Here is a 25,636-nt window from a genome sequence, read left to right on the forward strand (position 1 = left end):
ACCAAAATTTTGTTGTATTATACCCCAGTTCTCCAATTTATCAAGATCCCTCAGAATTTTAGCTCTATCCTCCAAAGCGTTTGCAACCCCCCTAGCTTTGTGTCATGTGCAAACTTGATCAGTGTGCTCGCTATTCCTACATCCAGGTCATTAATAAAGATGTTAAACAACACTGGACCCAGAACAGATCTCCGTGGAACCCCACTTGAAACATCTTTCCAATCCGACATAATTTCATTAATAGCTATTCTTTGTTTGGGATTGTTTAACCAATCTTGTATCCATTTAATGGTAGTTTTATTGAGCTTGCATTTCTCCAGCTTACTTATCAGAATATAACATAAGAACGGCCATATGGGTCAGACCAAAGGTCCATCTAGCCCAGTGTCCTGTCTTCCAACAGTGGCCAGTACCAGGTGCCCCAGAGGGAATGAACAGAACAGGTAATCATCGAGTGATCCATCCCCTGTCACTCATTCCCAGCTTCTGGCAAACAGAGGCTAGGGACACCATCCCTGTCCATCCTGGCTAACAGCCATTAATGGACCGATCCTCCATGTACTTATCTAGTTCCTTTTTTGAACGCAGTCTTGGCCTTCACAACATCCTCCGGCAAAGGATTCCACAGGTTGACTGTGCGCTGTGTAAAAAAAAAAACAAAAAAAACAAAACACTTCCTTTTGTTTGTTTTAAACCTGCTGCCTATTAATTTCGTTTGGTGACCCCTAGTTCTTGTGTTATGAGAACGAGTAAAGAACACTTCCTTATTTCCTTTCTTCACACCAGTAGTCATGATTTTATAGACCTCAATCATATCCCCCCTTAGTCGTCTCTTTTCCAAGGTGAAAAGTCTCAGTCTTATTAATCTCTCCTCATATGGAAGCCGTTCCATACCCCTCATCATTTTTGTTGCCCTTTTCTGAACCTTTTCCAATTCCAATAGATCTTTTTTGAGATGGGGCGACCACATCTGCACGCAGTATTCAAGGTGTGGGCGTACCGTGGATTTATCTAGAGGCAATATGATATTTTCTGTCTTATCATCTATCCCTTTCTTAATCATTCCCAACATTCTGTTAGCTTTTTTGACGGCTGCTGCACACTGAGTGGATGTTTTCAGAGAACAACCCATGATGACTCCAAGATCTCTTTCTTGAGTGGAAACAGCTCATTTAGACCCCATCATTTTATATGTATAGTTGGGATTATGTTTTCCAACGTGCATTACTTTACATTTATCAACATTGAATTTCATCTGCCATTTTGTTGCCCTGTCACCCAGTTTTGAGAGATCCCTTTGTAGCTCTTCGCAGTCTGCTTGGGACTTAACTATCCTGAGTAGTTTTATATCATCTGCAAATTTTGCCACCTCACTGTTTACCCCTTTTTCCAGATCATTTATGAATATGTTGAATAGGACTGGGCCCAGTACGTACCCCTGGGGGACACCACTATTTACCTCTCTCCATTCTGAAAACTGACCATTTACTCCTATCCTTTGTTTCCTATCTTTTAACCAGTTATTAATCCATGAGAGGACCGTCTTCCCTCTTATCCCATGACAGCTTACCATGCTTAAGAGCCTTTGGTGAGGAACCTTGTCAAAGGCTTTCTGAAAATCTGAGTAGACTATATCCTCTGGGTCCCCCTTCTCCACGTGCTCGTTGACCCCCCTCAAAGAATTCTAGGAGATTGGTGAGGCATGATTTCCCTTTACAAAACCCACGTAGCCCAGTATTCTGTCTTTCAACAGTGGCTGGTGCCAGATGTTTCAGAGAAATATGAACAGAACAGGGCACTTCTGAGTGATCCACCCCCTGTAAGCCAGTCCTAGCCTTTGGCAGTAAGAGGTTTAGGGACACCCAGAACATGGAGTTGTGCCCCTACCCTCTTGGCTAATAGCCATTGATGGACTTGCCCTCCATGAACTTATCTCATTCTTTTTTGAACCCGTTTATACTCTTGGCCTTCACAACACCCCTTGGCAATGAGTTCCACAGGTTGACTGTGCACTATGTGAAGTACTTCCTTATGTTTGTTTTAAACTGGCTGCCTGTTAATTTCATCGAGTGACCCCCAAGTTCTTGTGTTATGTGAAAGGGTAAATAACACTTCCCCATTCACTTTCTCAACCCCATTCCTGATTTTCTAGACCTCTGCCATATCCCCCATCTCAGCCATCTCTTTTCTAAGCTGGAAGTCTTTCCATTAGCTGCAGTATGTATCAGACCCTAAATGCCACAGGCTGATCCAACAACCCTATGTAGGTTGTGGGGAAATAATACCCCCATGTGACCACACCAATAGAAAAGATCATAACAGGACATGGCATGAATCAAAAACCCTGCAGAGAAGATCACTGGAACCTTGCAGCCAAATTGACAAGATTCTTCCCATTGACTATTTTTCTTGTACTCCAACTAAATGGCCCATTGCAGTTACCACCCCCTGAGGGCTTTGCTCATCCCACATGTGGACACTGTTCCCCCTAGATCAGCTGTGCCGTTTCTCCTCTGACTGGCTTCTTTTCTTTCCCACCCTAAGGAAACCGTCTCAGTTGATTTTACTTGATTAATTTGTCACCAGTGCTAGTAACTTAAAGCAAAGTGATGTCAATTTAGGCTAAGGTTGGGGGTCACTACACACAGATTTGGCTTCCCCGGTGTAATGGTAAAGAACACTTAAAGCTATTACCAGCAGGAGAGTGAGTTTGTGTGTGTGGTTTTTGGAGGGGGGGTGGGGGGGTGAGAAAACCTGGATTTGTGCTGGAAATGGCCCACCTTGATTATCATACACGTTTTAAAGAGAGTGGTCACTTTGGATGGGCTATTACCAGCAGGAGAGTGAGTTTGTGTGTGTGTGTGGGGGGGGGGGGGGGCGGAGGGTGAGAAAACCTGGATTTGTGCTGGAAATGGCCCAACTTGATGATCACTTTAGATAAGCTATTACCAGCAGGAGAGTGGGGTGGGAGGAGGTATTGTTTTATGATCTCTGTGTATATAATGTCTTCTGCAGTTTCCACAGTATGCATCCGATGAAGTGAGCTGTAGCTCACGAAAGCTCATGCTCAAATAAATTGGTTAGTCTCTAAGGTGCCACAAGTCCTCCTGTTCTTTTTGCGAATACAGACTAACACGGCTGTTACTCTGAAACCAATCCTCCTTTTGACATTTCAGGCTCAGTCACCTTGTGGGTCGCCATAAAGCTGTAATTACTGTACCTGAGGCCGATCTGACAAGTGAAGGAGAGGATTTAATTACAGTAACCTGGCATGGCTGTGGGAGGTGAGGGCCGTAGGCAGCGCTGAACAGACATGGGGGTCTGCGTTCGCGTGGTGTTCCGCTGGTTGCCAGGCCGAAGGTTAAACAAAGACGAAAGCTCCCCTGTCGTGGGAAGTGATGGAATGCCTGGTGCTGAATTACAGCTCTGTGGGTAGGCTGGGTCACCAGCTCCATGGGCTGTCATGGCGAGGGGCTCAGAGGGTATATTGTCCACTGAAAAAGGTGACATTGGAAAGAAGAGAAATACAGCGTGGCTGGAACACAGCAACAATGGCCTGGTTTGGTAACTCTGCAGTTTATTGACAGCAGAGAAGAGAAAACAGGACTTGTACTTTTAAAAGTCTTTGTGGCGCTCTGCAACCAAATCCGGGGACAAAAACCTCCGATGACCGAGAGCTGGAACAGATTCTTGTCTTTAGCACAAAGGCTTCATGTGAGTGTGCTATAGCATGGCCTAGGGGCTAGTACAATGGATTATGACTCAGAAAACCTCAATTTAATTCCCGACTCTGCTGCTGGGTGACCTTAGGCAGGACATGTCACTGCTCTGTGCCTCAATTTTCCCCATCTGTAAAATGGGGCCGATGATACTGACCTCCTTTATAAAGTATTTTGAGATTAACTCATGAAAAGAGCTAGGCATTATTATAATGTCATCTAGGGCAATTAGAGCCTGATCCTACCGGTAGTGAGATGACTTGTTTGATTGCAATGCAAATGGCATGGTTCCAGGGGGAGGTAGGGTGACTGGATATCAGGAACTGGTGGCAACAGGCGGGGAGGAGGGACAAATCTAAGGGATCTGTTGCTTCCCCTGAATGTCTGGTTTTAGGTGCAATGGCTATTTATTCCTTGAAAGCCTGCAAAGCCATGAATGTCAACAGGCTGCTGCAGCAAAGCTAGCTTTGCTCAAAAGTTGGTCATAGAATCAGGAAAACGAATCCATTTTCAAGCAACCCCCGCATCACATCCCCTGAAAAACATGGCATTTTGTTGCTGTTATAGCACAAATAGGAAAAATTTTTTGCATTTATGTTATAACAAAATAAGGAAAAACAACACCTTATAAGTATTTCCATGCTGGTGTGAACAATTCCCACATCACCAACTAGAAAAGTCAAATCAGTGACCTCCAACTTAAGGGGTCTATGCCATCACCATTCTTTTGAGCAGTTAATTCACCCTTCTCACATTACTTTATGATTTGTAATGAATACTGTATGGCAATTCTTCGTATTTACATATTTAAATAGAATTCTGCCCTCAGGAGAACAACAAAAACATGATGCTCAAAGGCAAAGGACGTTTTGCAGAACCTGAAATGTTTATCAGTCATCAGTGATCCACCTGGCCTACAACTGAACTGTCCAGAAACTCTGGGCTTTCTCAGACACTTCACGCCACTTGAAATTAACCAGGCATGGTTATCTCAGTCTAGTTTCTAATAGGCTACTATCCACATCTCCATAACCAACACCACAATCCACACATTTTGTGGCATTGCTAGGAGAGAGCCTAAGGACTGAATGGTCCATGAAGACTGACTTCCCAGGGGTTTCTCCAGGCCAAGGTTAATTAAGACATACTAGACCGGCTTTGGGGGCAGGGGCTGTCTTTTTGCTCTGCTTGTAGAGCACCCAGCACAATGGGGGCCATGGCTGGGGCTCCTAGGCATGACAGTAATACAAAATAAGAATATGGATAATAAAGCTTGCACTGCTGTTACTGTAACTAGTCTCTGAGAATCCCAGTATCTGAGGGTATGTCTACACTCCACACTAAGCCCAGGCTCTAACTCAGGTTTGAGACTTAATCCCCCTTCTGTCCACACATAAATCAATCTCACTCAGATCTGCAAGCTCTCAGGAACCAGGCAACTACCCTGCTAGTGGGGTAGGTCAGAGCCCAAGTCCCACTGAGACTTGGCTCCAAGCCCTGTCATTTTGCAGGGCTTGGACCCCAGTGTGGACGCAGGTTAAGAAGCAGAGCCGAGTCAGAAGGTCTGTGTAGTGGAGTATGGATGCATTAGCACAGCTGTAAGAGCTGGGTTCTGCAATGGTAACCCTAGGCTTACAAAGCAGTGTGGACCAACCCAATGACTGTTGAGCCAGCAACTTTCATCAGCCCTAACTCCACTTAAGAAGTTTATTTAAGAAACTGCCCCCCTATTTAATCAGGGGAAGGAACTCTGGGTCCTTTTGCTAATCTCACTCAACCTTAGAAAAGACATTTTTTTAAACCAGTAATTAAGGGGATGGTAAAATCAGTTCCTCCATGCATTTCTCCTAAGTGTACAAGACACGGTGAAGAATAGAGATCTGTGTCTTGGCAAAGCGTGCCATCCAGCACCTTCCTTCCCCCTCAGCTGAAGTAGGAAATACTTAGCTCATGCCCAAAGAGAACAATCTCCCTCGGCAATAAATCATGGAAGCTGGTTTGTCCACATTTCTTTCTTTTCTTTTGACTGCTTGGCTAAATCTCCCACAGAGAAAGTTACGCCATGCAGGGGATTCAGCAAAATGAATGAAAATGTACACAGGTCACCCACAAACTCCTCACCTCTGGCCACGTTCCAGTTGTGGCTCTAATGCAAGACAATGCCTTTCACTTTCCCTCCCTGAACCTTATAATTGCAGCTGTTTAAACATTTATCATTTAATGTTTCAAAAAGAGGGAGTTCATTGTATGATGCTATCTGATCCTTCAGACCTGCTGAGTGTTTGTTCCTGGGACCAATGGAACATGTGTAGGGTCAGGTGGAGTTATTTCATGCTGTCCACCATGGGCTTAATTTCCGGACATTAAAAAGCTCTCTAACATTCTCCTGATTCCCTACAAAGGGGTTCAGTGAACTCAGTGTTGGAAAAAGGATTCAGTATGATGGGGAAAGAATGCTGCAGCTATTGCACAGAATAGGTGGAGCATGAACAGGGATGGTACAAGCTGGCTCTCCCATGCCACGCAGCTAACGTGCTTCAACTCTGTTCTGGAAGCTCAGCTGTTATGTCCTTTCGGTCCTTAGTGTATCTCATGAGGCTGGTAGCAAAGGGGACAGTTAGTATCCTCTTTTCAGAGTGGTAGCCGTGTTAGTCTGTATCAGCAAAAAATAAATAAATAAGCTCAAACATTGCCGCCAGAGTTCTTTATCCTGCTCCCAATTAAATCCAAGGCATATGCGGTAACTTCTCCCGCTGCCATTAATGGGGGCAGGATAATTCCTGTTGAAATGCACAAGAGGATCAGCCCCCAAGTTCTCCACAACTTTGCTTATTGACCACTTGTTTTCCTCAGCTCAGGCTGGCCGTGCATTTCCAAGGCGATTTAACGAGGCGGGGGCTGTGACGGAGCAGGAGGGAGACTGAGACATTCGCGAGTTCCCAGTGCCGAGGAGCAGCTGTTTGTAAAGACCTGCCAGTCGCAAACCATTCGCCTGGTTCTCCTGAAGACTTACAAAGCCACACTCCTTTCCACTCTCGGTCACCAGGCAATTTGCTGGCCTGTTTCTGCAGGTCACAGGGATGGGGAAGCTCAGGTAAAGTTTTATCATTTTTCAGTTCATTTCTCCACCCAGAGTTCCTGTGGGACAAGTCACGTAGGCCCCGATCCTTCAAGGCATTTCAGTGCTTGACGGCCATTGATTTCCTGCCAGGATCGGGGCCTTAGCCTATTTGAGGCGATGTGCCTCTGTCACCCCTCGGTCTAATGCCCCGCCTCACAGGGGGCCGTGGGGGTAAATACACTAACGGGTGTTAGGGGCTCAGAGACTGTGGGGCTGGGGGCCAGATAAATACCGAAGGTGGAGAGAAACTGGCTGCAGTTGGAACTACGGGGCGCCCCCTGCCTCCCTGTAAGACAGTAACTGTGGGGGGAAGCCTTGGCTGGTGCCAGTCCGCACAGTGTAACCCAGGCCTGCTTGGTGTGGTACTTGGCCCTCCCCTAGTGGCACCTCGCCCCGCGAGAGACTGATGAGACTGTTACAGCCACGGCTCAGAGCCAGCTGGCTTTTAGCTCACGTAGTCGAGGCTCCTACACTAAACTTCAGAGGTCCCAGGTTCAATCCCACCCACTGATGATTGGGGTCTGTGGGTGTTGTTATTAGCTCCACTGATTTCAGCCTCCTGGCCCTTCTGCTAGACCAATGAACACCTGCTGAGGCTCTGACCCTGCCTGTTGTCTGCACCACATTCGTTACAAGGTCCGGTGTGTCCGTAAGCAGGATAACAAATGTCTGCACTACAGAGCAGTTACACAACCTCAGTAACAATTACAGTTCCTTGGGAGCAGGGCCCACGCACGGGCAGTATTGACTTTGGTTCCGGCTCACCTGTGCAAGGGACTGACCTGCGGAGGGTGCCATTTCTGGGCTGACGGTCCGTTTCAGGGATAAAGCCCTTATGTCTGCAGGGTCCTTGCCAGGCAGAAGCATACCAGCGGAAAGGCAGATGCTGCGAGCCCCCCTCTCCTCCCTGGCTCGGCTGCTTTGGCACCCAGGTGTCCCAGCCAACTCTCTGTTTGCACTTCTCCTGCCATTGGCTGACACCAGGTGATTTCCACTCCAAGTGTTTGCAAGCTGAAGGGAGGTGAGTGTGGAGTGCTGGGAACTGACGGCAAATACTAAGTGTCAACTCCTGGTACTTAATACCCAGTAGGAGAGCTGGCTGCGAGACAGACCTCCAAGTCCACTGAAGAATATTGAGTTTGGGGAAATTAAGCATAGGTGCTGGTGCTGGGTGTGTTGCCGTACCCCCTGGCTTAATAACAACCCAAATACGTAGTTTCCGCCTTCAGCATCCCCGCTACAAAAATTGTTCCAGCACCACTGAAATTAAATCCCCAAATTCAGCATTTTTCGTGGCCCTGAAAATCGGTAATATTTTGTTTTGGAAACCCCCACGGCAAGAATGTTTCGGTCTTTCCAAACCAAAATAAGCTTCCTGGGCTGTCAAGTTCCCCTGGGAGCCTGAACGCCCTGGGAGCCCTGGCTGTACGGCAGCCCACCTAGCAAGCTGCCCAGGAACTTGGGATCTGGGGCTCCAGGGGCTGAGGAGTCAGGAGCCAGAAAGCTCTGGGAGCCGGTGCTTGCACACCAGGCCATATTATAGTGTTCACTGAAGTGAGGAGCAGCTTAATTCTGATATCCTCTAACAGGGGGAGGGATAGCTCAGTGGTTTGAGCATTGGCCTGCTAAACCCAGAGTTGTGAGTTCAATCCTTGAGGGGGCCATTTAGGGATCTGGGGCAAAAATTGGGGATTGGTCCTGGAGCAGGGGGTTGGACTAGATGACCTCCTGAGGTCCCTTCTAATCCCTATAGTCTATGATTAAAGAAGTATATTGTGGTGCAGATTCACAAGGGGGCAGACTTAAGGTTGCACGGACGCCGTTTTCTGGCCTCTCAGTGCTTAGCTGTGGTTTCTTGTATGGCACCAATATTTTGTAGGAACAGTATATACAGAAAGGAGTTTTCTTTTCACGCCCAGGGACACCGTGCGTCTGCGATTCACTCCTCCAGGGCACGTAAAGTTTAACGCTGCCTTGGCCTCGTCAGCTTCAGAGGAGCTACTCCTGGCTTACACTGTAAGAGGAGAAACAGGACCCAAGACTGCATGGTGACACTGTGCCCCAGAAACAGGAAACATTGGAGAATGGCTGCCTCTGGGTGAAATTCAAACTCCTCCAGAAAAAGTAAACCTAGGTAATCCTCTGGGTGCTATTGTGCATCTGTCAACTGCCGTGCTATTATCCAGCAACCCCCACTCGGCAGCCAGACCTGCTTCATCCTGCAGGATACTGCAGACAAACCTCCAGGTAAGAGCCTTGTGACACAAGGGCTGCAGGCCTCTTGGGTGAGCTACCTCCTGGCTATACAATCCTCATACAGTGGCCTGCTTTGCCCTCTAGCGGTCATTAAACAGAAGACAGGGAAATTCTGAGCAATCTGTTCTGGTCAATAATAAAATAAATCAGCTATTTGCTGTATCAGGCTGAAAATCCTGAAGCAGCCAGTCTGTTCTGATCTTTTTTTGGCCCATCTCTGGATAAGCATCTCCCTATGCACATAGGTCTTTAGTTCGGCACAGGAGGGATGTGGTAGTTAGTGGGGGAGAGAGATGCTATTCTGAAAAGTTTAGAACAGACCCCCTTTCTGGGGAAAGGAATCTGTGGGTGCACTGGAAAGGAAAATTCCCTTTGGGGGGCTCTATTTCTAGCCTGCACGTGTGCTGGAACTGTGAAGGGACTATTCTGAGGGCAAGGAACGGATGAAAAATGGATGCAAAAATAGCGTCACCAAATTCCTTTCCAAAAACATGTTGCCCTGGAGCCTTCTTGCATCAATTGTCAATTCATCAGAATATGAGCTCAATGGCTGGTCTGTAGGAAGCCATTAGAGGAGCCTTTGGCAGGAAAAAAGACCAGCGCTGAGCCCCAGCTGTAACAGAGCCGTGGCAGAGAAGGGGCGGGGGATTAGAGTCCATTAGAACTGGTGAAACATTTTGAAAGAAAAGGATATTTTGTTTTTATTTTTTTAAAATTGTGCACACATTTATTGCAGTTTTTGTTACACATGCATGAAAACTTTCTGGGTTTTGATAGATTTTGGTTTTAATTGGAAAAAACAGAAAATTTCAGTAGAAACACATTTTCTCAGACCCTCCTGACTCGCGGCTTTTCAGAGCCCAGGATGCAGCCTAAGTGGGAATATCTACACTGCTGTTTGGAACCCCAGAGCTTGAGCCCGAGTCAATTGACCCAGGATCTGAGACTCGTGGGCACTGGGGTTTTGTGTTTTGCTTTGGGTTTTGTGGGGGTAGATGTACCTTTAGTCTCCTCTAATTTGCTTCCTACAAATCATAAAAATATTCCTTTTTTGCCAGAAGCTGGGAATGGGCAGTAGGGGATGGATCACTTGATGATTACCTGTTCTGTTCATTCCCTCTGGGACACCTGACACTGGCCATTGTCAGAAGACAGGATACTGGGCTAGATGGACCTTTGGTCTGACCCAGTCTGGCCACTCCTATGTAAAGACAGTATCTTGAATAGGAGCTGGTCAGAAAATGGGGGCTTTCTCCATGGAAAAAATCAACTAAAATGGGGAGAAAAAACTTTTTTTTGTAGAAAAGTTCAACGGAAAATTTCTGGGTCCCTGCCCCCCTCAGGAAACCAGAAACCTTAAAACTAAAAAAATTTGGACAAAAACTATCTAAAACCAGAGGGGGAAATGGTTTTTGTCTGAAAATTTTTGGTTTTCTGACAAAATATTTTTGATACTTTCAGTGCAAATTTTGGTTTAGTTGAAAACCTAATTATATGTTGAAAATAGGTATTAATGGAATTTTTTTGACCAGCCCTACTCTTGAATACGTGTGTGAATACATATGTGCCCATGTACATGCAAACCCACATTTGCATAAGTCGTCGAGTCATGCTGAAGCAAATTAACACACCCCATTCATGGAACAATGAACAAATTTGTAACAATCAATGTCTGTTTGCACACAGTTTACAAGCAAAAAGAAAAGGGGTCCCATATGTTGATAAAATTAATTGTGACTAGACTTCACAGGAGATAACTATTCTCTTTAAGTTTTTATTCCACTCACCACCATGGTGTTTAGGCATCTAGCCTTGACGAAATGCCATACCATGCTACAAATCAAGTGGTCTACTGCTTTGGAACAGTGGCCGGGGGAGTTATATTTGACATTGGTTGTTAAACATGGAAAGATTTTCTAGTACAAATTTTCTACTCTGAAACCTGTCATAGTGCAAGAGAGTTCATGTCCCATTTGGTGGTGGCTGTCAGAACACTTTAGAACCTCAGTATTTTAATGTCTGTCCATCTCTGCTTTTTAAGGAAGATTTTTTTGACATAAAGAACTCACTTTTACATACCACTGCAGGCCAGGTCTTTGATTCATATCAGTCCTTGCCAAACGACTGTGAACTATATTCTCTGCAGGTGTCATTCCAATGAAGTCAATGGATTTAGGCCAGTAGAAAATTTGAAGCTGTATCTCCATGACTTAGTTTTGAAATTGCAGGGATAGACATTGTGTTAACTGTGATGCCTGATTTCCCAAGATAGTCACAGTGCACTTGTTCCAGCAGGACAGATTGAACCCTATGTGATCTTGTTACCCTGAGTCTATACTTCAGTGAAAATTAAAGTAGCTGTTTTCTCAAGTGGCCACTAGATGGCAAACTACAAACCTAGCTTGAAATTTGACAAGCCGGCACCCATCTCCTGTGGCTCCAGCCCAGAAGCCTGGGAAGACGGGGTGAGGAAGGTCTCCAGCTTCCTGCAAGGGAAAGGACAAGTCTGGGGTAGACCTAGGCCCTGTTTCGGGCACCTGCTCACCCCCTTCGGGATCCCGGACCCCAGCTCAGGTCGAACGGTGTAGCCCAGCCCACTCCCCGCCGGCTATCCCGGCTAGCAACGGAGGTCTTCATTAGCTCCTGGTGCCGTCCATGCTGGAGGCCCTGCAAGCAGTGCAAGAAATTATATCCCTCTCTGCGGGGTTCTGGTCACGGGGTAAACCCGCCTTGGGACCACCACAGTCTCCACCTCTATGGCAACACTCCCTGTCGTGGGGAAGTCCCACCAACAGTTGCCCTCTCACAGCTGACACCCTTCTGACCGTGCCAGTGTAGACAAAGCCTCATTCTCCTGTTGAAGCCATTCCTTTCATTACCTATGAATTGGGCCAGGGACAGTGAGAATCACTCTCCAGCCCAGTGGTCAGGGCACTCACCTGAGAGACTCAGGACAAAGGGTTGAGTAATAGATCTACACAGAATATTACCTCAGCACCTGGTAGCCTGTTACATTCCGACACACACAATACAGAAAAACGGATCCCAGGCCCTTCTCCCTTTAATAGAGAGCCATAAAAGTCCTCTCACGCCTTGATCTGTCTCCCTTCATCAGTGCTGAAGACTGATGTGCTCAATATTCCTGGAAGCCATCTGGTTTCTTTGGGAGATAAGCCCCTTTAAGGGAAGAGACTAGTGTGGTGTAGTGATGGGTCTAACCCAAAACCCTGGATCTCAACAGCTCTGAACTTTGAGGGAGGTTGGTGCTTGAAATCCAAACCTAGATACAGAGAAGGAATTTGGAAATAGTCATAGTTTTAATATGAGCTGAACCCTCCCTGGACTGAACTCTTGGATCTACAAACCTCCTGGCACCAGGGTGTTTGTGAGCCCATCTCAATTCTGCGGCTAGCGAGGAGAGTGGGTGTTCACACTAAGCCATGAGGTTACCACCATCCTGTAGGACTGCCCTGAGTTTTCAGAGGTTATCACACATGACTTAGAAAATAAATGTGAGGGACATTAGACAAATGAATCCTGAACTGAATTTGTGCTGGGGAGACCTGCCTTGCCTACATCCTGGCTCCATGATGGGACAATGTCATGCCATGGAGTTATGGGTCAATATTTTCTATGCCTGTCTGACAACACTCTGAGGGGACAGAACCCAGCCCTTAACTCTTTCACTCCTGCTTGATGGTCTGTAATGGCCAAAAGGTCCAGGCTACAGATTGCTGGTCATTTGGTTCAAAGGTCACCAGGGTCACTGAGGAAGTGTATGATCATGCATCATTGCTTGCTTCTTCAGACAAGGCCCTCTTTGTGCAGTGTGGAGTGGTGGCTGCCCTACAGTTCATTAGGCACAAGCTATAAATAACTTCTGGGCAAATATATTTAGCAAATAGTTTCCACTCTCTTGAGATACACTGGTCGGTTTGAAGTGTGTTTGCGGGGGACAGGCAGGGGGGCTTGGAAAGCATGCCTGCCCTACGTGTGGAGGGAATATCACGAGACTGCCAGCATGAACGCTAACGTAATGTAAAGGGGCCACGGCCCAGAAAACATGTCCAAAACAAACCGATCCTTTAAGAAGTGTGGCTTTAGCAGGACAACAAGGGGTGTTGTTTTCTTTTAGAAATTGAGCATGAGTCTGGTGCTGCTGAACGGGAGGGGCAAGGAGAAATGGTTGGAGTGAGATATTGCACAGCGGAACCTGTGAAAGTCTCTGCCCTTACGACTGAGCTCTGCCAATGGCCCCAAGGTCTCTCCTGCTGGCCAGGCATGGACACCTCTCCAGGGGAAACTGCCCACGTGTTTGATGTGAAACAAGACTTACACCACTCGTGGCATTTTCACTGAGGGTTAATATGGGGGCACTGTCTAATCCCAGGCCATGTCTATGCTACAGAGCCTATCCCAGCATAACCCCCTCGTTGCATGCGCAGACAGAAGGAGTTCTTCAGCCGACACGGTAACACCACTGCCCTGAACGTTCGCTATGCCAACGAAAGCCCTCTTCTATGGACATAGCTGTGTCTAGGCTGGGAGTTCTGCTGGATTTGTCGCACAGGCGGGGTGTAATTTTTTCACACCTATACCAGACACAACCGTGCTGGCTGAACTTTGTAGTGTTGAACAGGCCTCATATTAGTAGATATCTGCAGCATTCAACACTGTGGATCACAGTCAATTATTGTCCCACCTGGAAGACTCAGCGATTCCAAGGCCAGAAGGGATCACTGTGATCATCTGTCTGACCCCCTGCATAACGCAGGCCCGTAGACCTTCTGCAAAATAACTCCTAGACCAGGTCTTTTCAAAAAATATCGAAGATATTTTTAAGATTTTAAAACTGTCCGCGATGGAGAATCCACCACCACCCTGGGTAAGTTGTTCCAATGGTTAATTACCTTCACAGTTAAAAATGTACACCTTGTTTCCAGTCTGAATTTGTCTAGCTTCTAAATGTAGCAAAGGTTAATGGGAAAGCAGAGGTTTGGCTGAAATCCTTCCTTTTGGCTGCACTGAGAGTAAGCAGTGACATACAACTTCTCAGCCACTAGCCTTCTCACCTGTGGAGTCCCAAGGCTCTAGTCTATCACCCATCTGGATAAAGCTAGTGGAGGACACCATGAGACATCACTAACTGGAATGCTAACAATACACAGATAACACGCCACTTTATACCACACGCAGCACCATCACCCACGTATCTCGGAGCCTGGCCACGGTGGATGAAAGGCAGCTGCTGGAAACCAAACTTGAGCAAGACGAAGGGGGTGGCTGTTGGGAAGAGGACACCGTTCTGGAGAGCTAGCCACCGTCTTAGCATCACCCAGCACTGAGGGGGGCTGACTCCAAACAGCAAGTCTGGGAGTCCTAGAGTCTGGTCTTAAGACACCTGAGTAGCTACAGCTGCCAGAAACGCTGTCTGCCATCTGCATCTGGCAGAAAGGATGTAGCACTTACTGCCAGATCATGAGCTCACAATGATCCTGGCCTTTGTGCTTCTGGGCATGACTTCAGCAGCTCCCTGGACTAGGGGATAGGTATGCCAACTGGTCCCACAAATTCCTGCCGTCTAATCAACACCACCAAGAGCAGCCTGAGAAAGGTCCTGAGTTGTAGATGTCACAGATCTCAGGGGCAAAACTCGAACCTCGGTGTCCAGTGGGCCTGAAATTGAGACTTGTATCCTGGCTCCCTCACCCACCACTGGAGCTCAGATCTGGCTGTGAGCTCCCCAGCTCTGGCCTCTCTCTATAATGGGCTAACCTAGAAAAACCCAACCTGAGCCATTCTGTGCTTTGCAGAAGGGTTGCTGCAGAGCTGATGGTGGATGTGAACTCTGTGAATCAGCCCCATCTCCAGATAAATCTAGGAATGTACATACTAGAAACATCTGGCTCTTTGTACAGATGGGAAGAACTGTTCAAATCAGCTGAAAGGAAAGGAAAGCATGAACATCCGTGCCGGCACATAATGGGGACAGCCGATGGAATAGCAGGAAAAAGGTATTAATGGAAAATATTATATGACAAATTTCACTGGTATTCATCAAACAATATAGATTCACTGAATAATTTTGTGCCAGCTCTTAATAAGACACTTGATGCCAGATCTTTGAAAACTTCCTTATGCACAGTGAAGCCATGCTCACGAGCAGGAGAGTCCTGTGCTTAGGGTGCCAGTTTGGGTGGTGGGAGATCATGAGTCAATTCTCTGCTTTGCTACAGACTTCTTGGGTAACCCTGGGCATGTCACTAAGGGCCAAATTTTTAAAGTTACTTAGGCACCTAACTCCCAATGAGAATTAAGTGCCTACATACCTTTACAAATGTGGCCCTTAGTTTCTCCAGGCCTCAGTTTGCCATCTGTAAAATGGAGAGACCAGCACTGCCTTACCTCACAGGGGTATTGGGAGGGTACATACATTTAAGATCATGAGGCCCTCAGATACTACAGTGATGTGGAACTGAGATAAATAGAGTCCACCAGCAGGGTAACTGCTGCATGTCCTTGTAAAAGTACATATTACTCTGCGTGTGCCATGATGTTATCTCCGGATCTGTTCTGTGGTTACCATTTGATCCACTTCCCAGGGGAAAACCATCTTCAATTACCTTTATTTTCTCCTTCCACTCCCCAAGGGAAGAATGCATTTTGTAGTGTAACCAGCTCATTAGGCCTGGGCTGTGGTAGATGGGAACCTAATCCCCTAAATCATTTGTGAGCCTGTTTGGCTTGCGGGTGTTTGCTTATTTTTCAGATGGGCTGCACTGGAGGGTTGCAGCTGGCTTGATTAGTGTAAATTGACTGAGGAGCTAACTAATTGGGTAGAGTATAAAGAAACTCACCTGCGGCTGTGAGGCTAGAAGTAGGGAAGAGTTAGTACTGCTTCCTCAAGCATTTGCTTTTCACTTTTGTAGTAAGGCCCCTTCGAGGGCTTGTCTCACTTACTCATAGTTCACTGTAAAGTCAGTGGGGCTCTCAGGAGGTGGGTCTGGTTACAAGGCTGGGGCCTAAAGCGGGGTAACTGAGAAAGGACAATATAGGGAGGCGTATGATAGACCAGGGGAAAGGAGAACTGTGTGGGGGAGGCCTGATTTACTAATAGTTTGTAATGGAGCATAATCCTTTCTTTCTGACACTGATTATCTTTGGAAAGGAAGAAAAATGTTCACTGAACTCCATTTGGAAATACTGATTCCTGCCAATGCTATTTTTAAAGCTAGCTATTAAGAGCTTCAAAATGCTGATCCACTCCTTGAAATGCCTGATTCCCTCAACATTCAGAGGTCTCTGATCTGGGAGTTGGCTGGACCCCGTATAAGTGGGGCCATTCCCAAATCCAGATCCCGTTTTGGATTCCAACGCTCACACACTGTTTGAGTTTAGGGGCATTCCAATCTGTGGGATTGGTTTGGATGTTCTTTATGGGTTTGCCTCCACAAAATTGCTTCTACTCGAAGGTGTGTCCTTGCTGTTCTCTACAGCAGTGGTTCTCAGCCTTTCCAGAGAACTGGACCCCTTTCAGGAGTCTCATTTGTCTTGCATGCCCCCAAGGTTCACCTCACTTAAAAACCACTTGCTTACAAAATCAGATATAAAAATACAAAAGGGTCCCAGCACGCTATTACTGACAAATTGCTGACTTTCTCATTTTTACCACAGAATTATAAATTAATTGGAATATCAATATTGTACTTACATTTCAGTGTACAGTATACAGAGCCATACAAACAAATCATTGTCTGGAACTTCAGTTGCTACTGACTTTGCTAAAGTTTTTTCTGTAGCCTGTTTGTAAAACTAGGCAAATATCTAGATGAGTTGATGTACCCCCTGGAAGAGCTCTGTGCAGCCCTGGTTGAGAAATGCGAACCACAGCTCTACAGCTCCCAGGTTTCCGTGGTACCCGTCTACAACAGGAATGATCTCAGGGTGACCAGATGTCCTGATTTTATAGGGACAGTACTGCTTTTTGGGGCTTTTTCTTATATATTCTGCCCCCCTCCCTCCCCCCGACACACACCTCCTGTCCTGATTTTTAACATTTGCTGTCTGGTCACCCTAAGTGATTTGCACGTAGCTGCTGCAATATGAAATCTACCACCAAGATGGGGCAGTCAATGGGCCTGGTTTCAAGGCAGTGTCCCATGCTTGTGCTGCAGGACTTGGCAATGCATTGCCACAAGGCCTTTAAAAGTTCCATCATCATGTCTATTGAATTGCTCTCACAGAAATAATGACCGCTCATCAGCCCTGCTGCAGCTAGTTCACACATCGGGGTTTAGTGGTGTAAGGCTGGGGCAGCCCCCACGTTGTTGTCATTTGAGTACACTCCCTGCGCAAAGCTCTCCTTGCCCAGTGTATTCAAGTCAGCATGCCAGGATTTTTCCTCTCCAAACGTCCTTAGGATATCGGTCAAATTCTGGAACGTTTGACGAGCTGAAACCCCAGATGCTGCGTTGTTACCAGTGCGATGTCAGAGTCTATTTAAAGAGGAAGCCCAAACACCAGCCTGAGAGGAGGAGAATGAAAAGGGATCACTGACTAGTTATTACCAGCGAGGTTAGATGCAGAAGCACTTGGATCCGTGGGACACCAAGGCAGGCTGCATTAGCAGCATGTTCGAGTAGCTAAGGCAACTACTCTAGGAAACAGAAATTCCAGGTGTTAGTCCCAGCTCTGCCCCTGACCTACTGTGTGTCTTTGGATGAGTCACGTCGACTCTTTGTGCCTCAGTTTCCCCATCCATGAAATGAGGATAATGATATTTGCTTTCCTTTGTAAAGCGTGTGGGGATCTGTAGATGACAAAGCATATAGAGGTGCCAAGGATTATTTATTGTCCATGCCAGTCATAAGCTGACAGGAAGGATGGCCTTGTGGTTCAAGCTCAGGAATGGAAATCAGGAGGCGTGGGATCTAGTCCTGGCTCTGCTGTGACCTTGGACAACTCACTGCCATCCTCTGTGCCTCACATAAGATGGAGATATCCGTGCTTTCCTACACCACAAGGGTGTTGTGGGGCTGAAGGCATTAACCCCTATAAAGTGTTCTGAGACCCTTGCATAAAAAGTGCTACAGAAGAGGCAAATGCTGTTACTAAAACACCGTAAATGTCCAAGCACTGTACAAAGGATTGGCCCCAAAGAGTTTACAGCCAATGAGACCTGGATCAATAATTCAGGAAAGGGGCAGTACAGAGAGACTGCTGGGTAACAAACACTCTCACTCCACAGACACAAAAGTGGAGAATGCCTACCACACGTGTCCTGGTGGGTTTCATAGATTTTAAGGCTAGATCATCTAGTCTGACCTCCAGTATAGTATAGGCCAGAGGGACTTCCCTGAATTCATTCCTGCTTCAAGTCCAGTAGCTGTGGTTGCTCTAGAGCAGAGCTTTTCGAAAATCCTCCACAATCCTTGGTAAACTGATCCAATAGCTAATGAGCCTCACTGTTTAGAATGTGCACCTGATTTATAGAATCATAGGACTGGAAGGGACCTCGAGAGGTCTTCTAGTCCAGTCCCCCGCACTCAAGGCAGGACTATTATCTAGACCATCCCTGACAGGTGTTTTTCTAACCTGCTCTTAAATTTCTTTAACGATAGACATTCCAAAACCTTCCTGGACAATTTATTCCAGTGCTTAATCACCCTGACTGTTAGGAAGTTTTTCCTAATGTCAAACCTCAACTGTCCTTGCTGCAATTTAAGCTCCTTGCTTCTTGTCCTATCCTCAGAGGTTAAGGAGAACAATTTTTCTCCCTCCTCCTTGTAGCAACCTTTTATGTCCTTGAAAACTGTTATCATGTCCCCCTCAGTCTTCTCTTTTCCAGACTAAACAAACCCAATTTTTTCAATTTTCCCTCATAGGTCATGTTTTCTAGACCGTTTTTGTTGCTCTTTTCTGGACTTTCTCCAATTTGTCCTCCTCTTTCCTGAAATGTGGTGCCCAGAACTGGATACAATACTCCAGTTGAGGCCATATCAGTGCGGAGTAGAGCGGAAGAATTACTTCTCGGGTCTTGCTTACAACACTTCTAGTCTGTATTTGTCTCACTTCAGCTTCCAGCCATTAGCTCTTATTATAACTTTGTCTGCTAGATTGAAGAACCCTCTATTATCAAATTTCTGTTCCCCGTGCAGCTACTTATAGCCTGTAATCCAGTGTAATCCAGCCTTAATCTCCTCTTTGATAACCTAAATGGAGTGTCCTCCTTGGGGCTTTCACTATAAGACACAATTGTGAGATTTGGGAACTCGAGGATTAAAATGGCTGAAGTGTACTTTAGGTGCTGACAACACCCAGCACGTGTTCCAGACAGGAGCAAGGGCCCCAAAATCATTGCCCTGGCCCGCCGATGGTCTCTGCATCCTGCTTCACATGAGACGTCTCTTCTCCCTCTGCAGTTGGAGGAGCAGAGTGAAACTGAAAGGAGACAGTGGAGCTTCACAGAACTTCAGTGGTTCAGCAGATCTCTAGGGAGGGCGCGAACAAAAAAGCAGGGGTAGCCTAGCCTCCGCCTTCTCTGACCCGCCTAGAATCATGCTCTGTTTGGAATCCTCATGCGTCAATACATCACCTGACCAGCAGCTGGGGCTGGAGCTCTCTGTATAAATATTGTGCTAAAGGCTCTGTGCATTGACTTTAAGTTTTCCTCTGGAGCATGAGCAGCTGCTCCCTGCCAGAGGCAGGAGATCATAGAATCATAGAATATCAGGGTTGGAAGGGACCCCAGAAGGTCATCTAGTCCAACCCCCTGCTCGAAGCAGGACCAATTCCCAGTTAAATCATCCCAGCCAGGGCTCTGTCAAGCCTGACCTTAAAAACCTCTAAGGAAGGAGATTCTACCACCTCCCTAGGCAACGCATTCCAGTGTTTCACCACCCTCCTAGTGAAAAAGTTTTTCCTAATATCCAATCTAAACCTCCCCCCCCTGCAACTTGAGACCATTACTCCTCGTTCTGTCATCTGCTACCATTGAGAACAGTCTAGAGCCATCCTCTTTGGAACCCCCTTTCAGGTAGTTGAAAGCAGCTATCAAATCCCCCCTCATTCTTCTCTTCTGCAGACTAAACAATCCCAGCTCCCTCAGCCTCTCAGGAGATATTGGTCTAGATGAAACTAACAATCTATTCCAGTATAGCAAACACTTATTAGCTTTTCAATCCAGCAATCTCAGTGCAGGGGAAAACGCCAGAGTCTGAATGTTTTACTGCACCAGGAGATTCTGTACACAGCTGCCAAGTTGAGGAGGGAGAGCTACTCCCTTTGGCTGATCGTGATAACTGGACAGCTCTCGTGGTGGGTGGGTATGCGTGCGCACATGTGAGAAATCACATACTACACTAGGCCCAAGGTGACAACAACATTGTGCCGAAACTAAAGGGTCAGTTTTAATGTTAATACCAGAAATGTGTCAAAAAAAGGATGGATCTGGAAGTGCCTTTTCTACCCCCATCACCACGCTAAAGGTCTGTGTATATCTCTGCAGCTTTAGCAAGAGGAGAGCAATGACATATTGTTAGGTCTGCACTTGCCAAGAGCAGATGCAGTGTGACAAGGTTTAACTGTTATTCTCAGGGGGTAGAATCCGCCCCTGTGCAAAAGGCCCACCTAAGTCCGTATGCAATTCATAGTCCTGGTGCAGACCCTTAAAATTCATGTCATTTAAAAAAATAAAATAAATGTGGGGCTCTTTAGTTGCCTTCTGCTTTTGGAGCTGCTAGGCATTACATTTTTGCATTTTTCTACACAAATATGAGCGCTAGAGACCTAATTTTCTTTAAAATGAAAGCCGAGATTCCCACAGAAATCACAGGACTCCAGGAGCTGGGACCCTTCTGTGCTGGAGTGATTTCCACCCAAAAGCATTAAGATGAGGGACACACAATTGGGAATGAACCTAACTGTATTCTAAGGTTCAGTCACAGGAGCTCTGCAGCTATGCTGAGTAGAGGAAACTATCCCAGTCATATTAGCACAAGCTGCCACAGAGCGTTACCAGTTTTCAGCAAATAACTGTCCACATTCTTGTGACGTATCAAAGCTCGGCTTCTCCTCCCAGTCGTTATAACAGCAAATGATCAAAGATTAGGCCAGCACTTTGGCTGGAATAAACTGGCACAGCTCTACTGAAATCAGTGGAGCTACACACCATCTGAGGTTTTGGCCCTTAGTATTTTACCTCCTCCCTACCTGGAGGGATGGGAGTTTGTTCCAGCAAGGGCTGCATTTGCCATTTTTACAGCCCTTCACAATTTTACCACCCTCTCCAACACATTTGAATGGCAGCTCTGTCCTTAACATAACTCACCACTTTACAACATGGTCATACAAGGACAGAGCTCTCTGGTAAAACCTGATCGGTGCCTACAATTAATAACCCAACCGGCTCCTGGCAATGATTGACAAAATATTTGCATTTCTTCGCTTATATTTTCATCCATGGTGAGGTGACACATCCAGCTGTCTGTGACGGGGACTGTCTAATTCAGGAGGCTATTCTGTTTTCTTTCCTTTTCACAAAACTCTCTGCAGTTTATTACCTCTCCTGCCACACACAACCTCACTCCTCCTCCTCTACTTAATCACTCAAGGTTGATGTGACTTTATATGAACCTGGCTTGAGTCATGTAAACCTTGGTGCCATGTAGTACTGGAGAGAGACTGACAGAAACAGTTCTGCGGTGGGTGGAATGATGGGCGAGACCTTAAGAATATTCTAATTTTCACGCTAGACAGGGCTGCTAATTTCAGACTCAAGTTTCATTTGGAATTCCTCCAAAACCATGTTTTTATTTCTCCATTTCCTCCTACCGTTTGTCTCAGCTGCTCTCTACGTTTTTTAGTTCCTCATGAATCGTAATGGGAAAGCCCCTGGGGTTATGTTCAATCTCCTAATGACAGAGAAAAGGGTATAAAATTTGGCACAGGAGAGAGGTTGTGGAATGAATGCCACCTGTCCATCTTTCAGAGAGTGACGGGAGGGTCACTGTGCTCTGGCAGTATTAATTGGAGGCAGATGTAGGCCAGACCCTCAGCACTGACTCAATGACTTCAATGCAGCTGCGCCCATTGACCCCAACCGAGCCTCTGGGCTGGTAGCCACACCAGCCACACGCTTCCTACAGTGGATTCCCAACGCATGCCTCCCACAGAGAAGACAAATTAACAACAGCCACACTTAACGTAGAGACAAGCAGTCAGACTGATTAAAGAGCTGGGGGAGGGATTAATTCCCAGGTAAAGGCCTCCAGAACTCAATGTGTGACACCAAAGGACAGCTGAGGGGGTGAAGGTGGGAGTATTTGCAAACCCCATGGCTGGGGGGGAATGGGTGTCGAGATGACACCGAGCATGGGAAAATGGAATTCAGGGTGCACAGGAGGAAATACTTCCTGGCGGCGAGGTCTGCCGGACCCGAGGGAGGTGATCAAGGGCCCTTTCATGAATCACTTAATGAGACACAGTCCATTTGAAATCTAGGGCGTTTCAACAGTGGGGTTTTTAAGTGTGTTTCAGGCCTTATCTTGCCTATTTTGGGGCTGGCCACCCCTCTCTCTAAATGTTAGTGGCTGTGTGAAAGGCCCATGCCAACCAGTGGGGGAACTGGCCCGACAGGGCCACCACTGAAATGGCCTGTGCGCAAAGGCGTGCTAAAAGGCCTACAGAGAGACGGGGGTTATTTTTTAAAGCTGTGACCATGTCCCTTTAAACAAGGATATGAAAAAGCACCACAGAATCCACTGAAAGAGACCCATCCGGCCTCGGCAGGAGGTGGGGCTGGATCCTGCCCACAATGAAATCAGTAATGAAGCTTTAATTGATTCAAAGGTAAAGGGTCAAGCCTGAGTTCACGTCACACTTTTGTACCCCTTCATAAGGAGATTGTTTAGTCAACACCTCCCCTCCGATTCACCTCACAGGAACTCTTCCCTCTCCCATCTCCCTGGGCCAACATAAGGGAAATACTGAATGTCTTTTTATATCTATTTAGCAGCCCAGCCGTGCATGCCCTGTGCGGCCCCAGAGGTCCCTAGATCGGTTTGGGACTACATGGTCTCTCCCATCTCAAGTGCCAATGAGTGGAACATTTGGTAACATCACTCCAGCACTCCTGCATGGCTGTTGTTTGACTGGAAAAGAATGAGGACATGTCGAAGGAAGCGAAGCCAGTCCGGGAAATCCCCAAACCCCTCATCATTGCTCCATTCGCTTGGCATCCCCAGTGGCTCTGCTGTGGTCTGGGAACTCAGCTAGAGAACACAGAAGTCGTTGTTGTTGGACAAATCGGGGTACTGGCAGAGGGCAAGAGCCGAGAGCTGTGCAGCTGGGGGCTCTAGTCTGTTTCCGCTCGAGACTGGCTTGCAGAGGTGAGTCTCCCATTTGGACTTGAGTACGGCTCGGCTCTTCTGCCTGAGTTTATCGCCATTGTCACAGTACGTCACACAGCACTGACATGGCATGAACGGCTTGGCTCGGTGCTTGGTCTTTGACCTGGGGGCTGGGGCCACCCCACTCTGAGCTGCAGCGCCCATTCTGGAGCTCTGCGGTTCCAGCTGGCCTTTCAACCTGCTCCTCCTCCTCTGGACGTGATCCAGGCTGATGTCTGACTGCGAGGAGCAGCTCTCGTTCCAACCCGAGCTGGAGCTCAGGCTCCTCAGGGGCAGGGCGAGGTGTAAGGCTTTCCAGAACTTGGAGCCGGACGGCTTGGATTTATCCCCGTCCCAGGTCACAAAGGAGACAGACTCCTTCAGCTGGAGAATGCCAGGATGGGTGACCTGCAGCGGCCTGTACTCCACCACAATGAGCTTGGTGGAGTTGGCGTTCTGGCACACGATGCCCAGCTTGAACTCCAACAAGCTGATGCTCTTCTCAGTCAGGTAATCGGGGCTCAGCACCACGATCATCCTCCGGCTTCGCTGAATGAAGTCAAAAACTGCCTCAGTGATATCTAGAGAGGCAAGGGTGAGAGAGGAGAACAAAGCCAAATGAGGCTATTTCACTGGACACATGCATGGCCCTTCCCAGCTGGAGAAGAGAGAAATTGGTTCATGCAGTCCAGCCAAATGTTACTTGCCCATGGTCCCAGCACACAACAAATATCAACAGCTGATATTTTTCAGTCAGCATCCCCATCACGGTGCAGGTTGGCAGGCAGACTCTGTGCCTGGTAAGTTTTCTTTACAAGGCTGCTAGTGAATTTAGGAGCAAACCATAAAGGTCAGTATTCTACCAGTATTCATACCAGATCTGGTCCAGTATTCTATCCCCAACTGTGCCAGGAGCACCTACTTAACAGGAAGGAGCAAGAGTCTCCCCAAGGGATAGGTAGGGAATTACTTGCCTATAGGGCTTACAGCTGTTTTGCATCACTAGAGCAATGCAAATGTTTTTTAGAAGATATACTCTCTGAATTATTGTGGGGCAGGTCTCTGGCCTGTGCTCTGCAGGAGGTCAGACTAGATGATCACAATGGTTCCTTCTGGCCTTGGAATCTAGGAAAACAAACAGTTCATCTGGCCCTGAGAGCTTTTTTTTCAGAAGGCTACACCTGTAACGGACATCACTGGGGGCTTCTCGCCAACTCCAGAAAGCCACCTCTTCTTGTCTCCCATTGGACATCCAAAAATTGAAGCACCCCAAATTAGAGCCCTTGGAAAATGCTGGCCCTTGACTCCTCCATGTCTCAGTTTATCCTTCTCTAAAGTGGGGACAATAAAAGTACTGCCTTGCAGAGGGCTTCATTAAAGTTTGTACAGTAAGGGGAGCTCCTTAGCTGGAAAGGTGCAAGACAAGCCCCGTGTATTTACTATTAACAGTATTGAAATGGGACTGAAGCAAGGCACAGCCTTAGCCTTCCTGGCTATAGCTCCGATGACGTGGGTTACACAAAGTGTATTAGCCGCTGACAAATGCAAGAGTTGTGGCTAATGGCTTCCCAGTGAACAGGCTAGAGATTACTAGGGCTGTGCCACTTAGCAAATTCACTCTCCCTAATTGACATTATTACCATGAAAACCCAACGAACACAGAAGGGCTGGCCTCGCACTGTGAGTGATGGCATCTGGCACAGGGTAGCTGGGGCTGGTAGTGTTTAACCAGGGCAGAGCGTGCTGGAGGGAAAACTTTAATAAACACAAGAAGAAAAATTGCCTATAAAGAGCTGCCTTTGCACAGGAGCGCACCCAGCAACTTCCATTGCCCTTGTTCAGATCCCTGATGTCTAGGAGCTGCCACATGGGAAGGTTACGTTGCTGCATCATTGAGCAGTTTTAACAAGCTTGTCTGGTCTCAGCTGTGCAATACAGAACCAGACTGCGGGGAGGACGGAGGCTGGTTTTTCCTGCAGGTTCTTCCTGCAATCCTACTTGCTAGTGATTTTGTTGTGAAGGTCTCTGGTCTGGTGCCTGCACATTTAGGTAGCATCTGTGCGCACTGCAGAGCACCCCACAGTTATGTGCAAAAGGAATCTAAAAGCGACAGATTTCTATTAGCTCTTTAAAGGCTGTAAAGTTAGAGTACA

General features: G+C 47.0%; 1 protein-coding gene across 2 annotated transcripts in view; it reads right to left on the reverse strand.

Moving 5' to 3' along the window:
- Positions 1-23,366: 23,366 nt before the first annotated feature.
- IL1RAP (interleukin 1 receptor accessory protein) overlaps positions 23,367-25,636 on the reverse strand; it is a 61,037-nt gene continuing 58,767 nt past the window's right edge. For both annotated transcript variants that reach the window (XM_077826473.1, XM_077826474.1), the window contains one exon: positions 23,367-24,064. In XM_077826473.1, coding sequence (XP_077682599.1) covers positions 23,367-24,064 — 698 coding nt within the window. The remainder of the gene's footprint in view (positions 24,065-25,636) is intronic.

The sequence above is a fragment of the Eretmochelys imbricata genome, chromosome 9 (genome assembly GCF_965152235.1).
Source record: "Eretmochelys imbricata isolate rEreImb1 chromosome 9, rEreImb1.hap1, whole genome shotgun sequence".
NCBI classification, from domain to species: domain Eukaryota; kingdom Metazoa; phylum Chordata; order Testudines; family Cheloniidae; genus Eretmochelys; species Eretmochelys imbricata.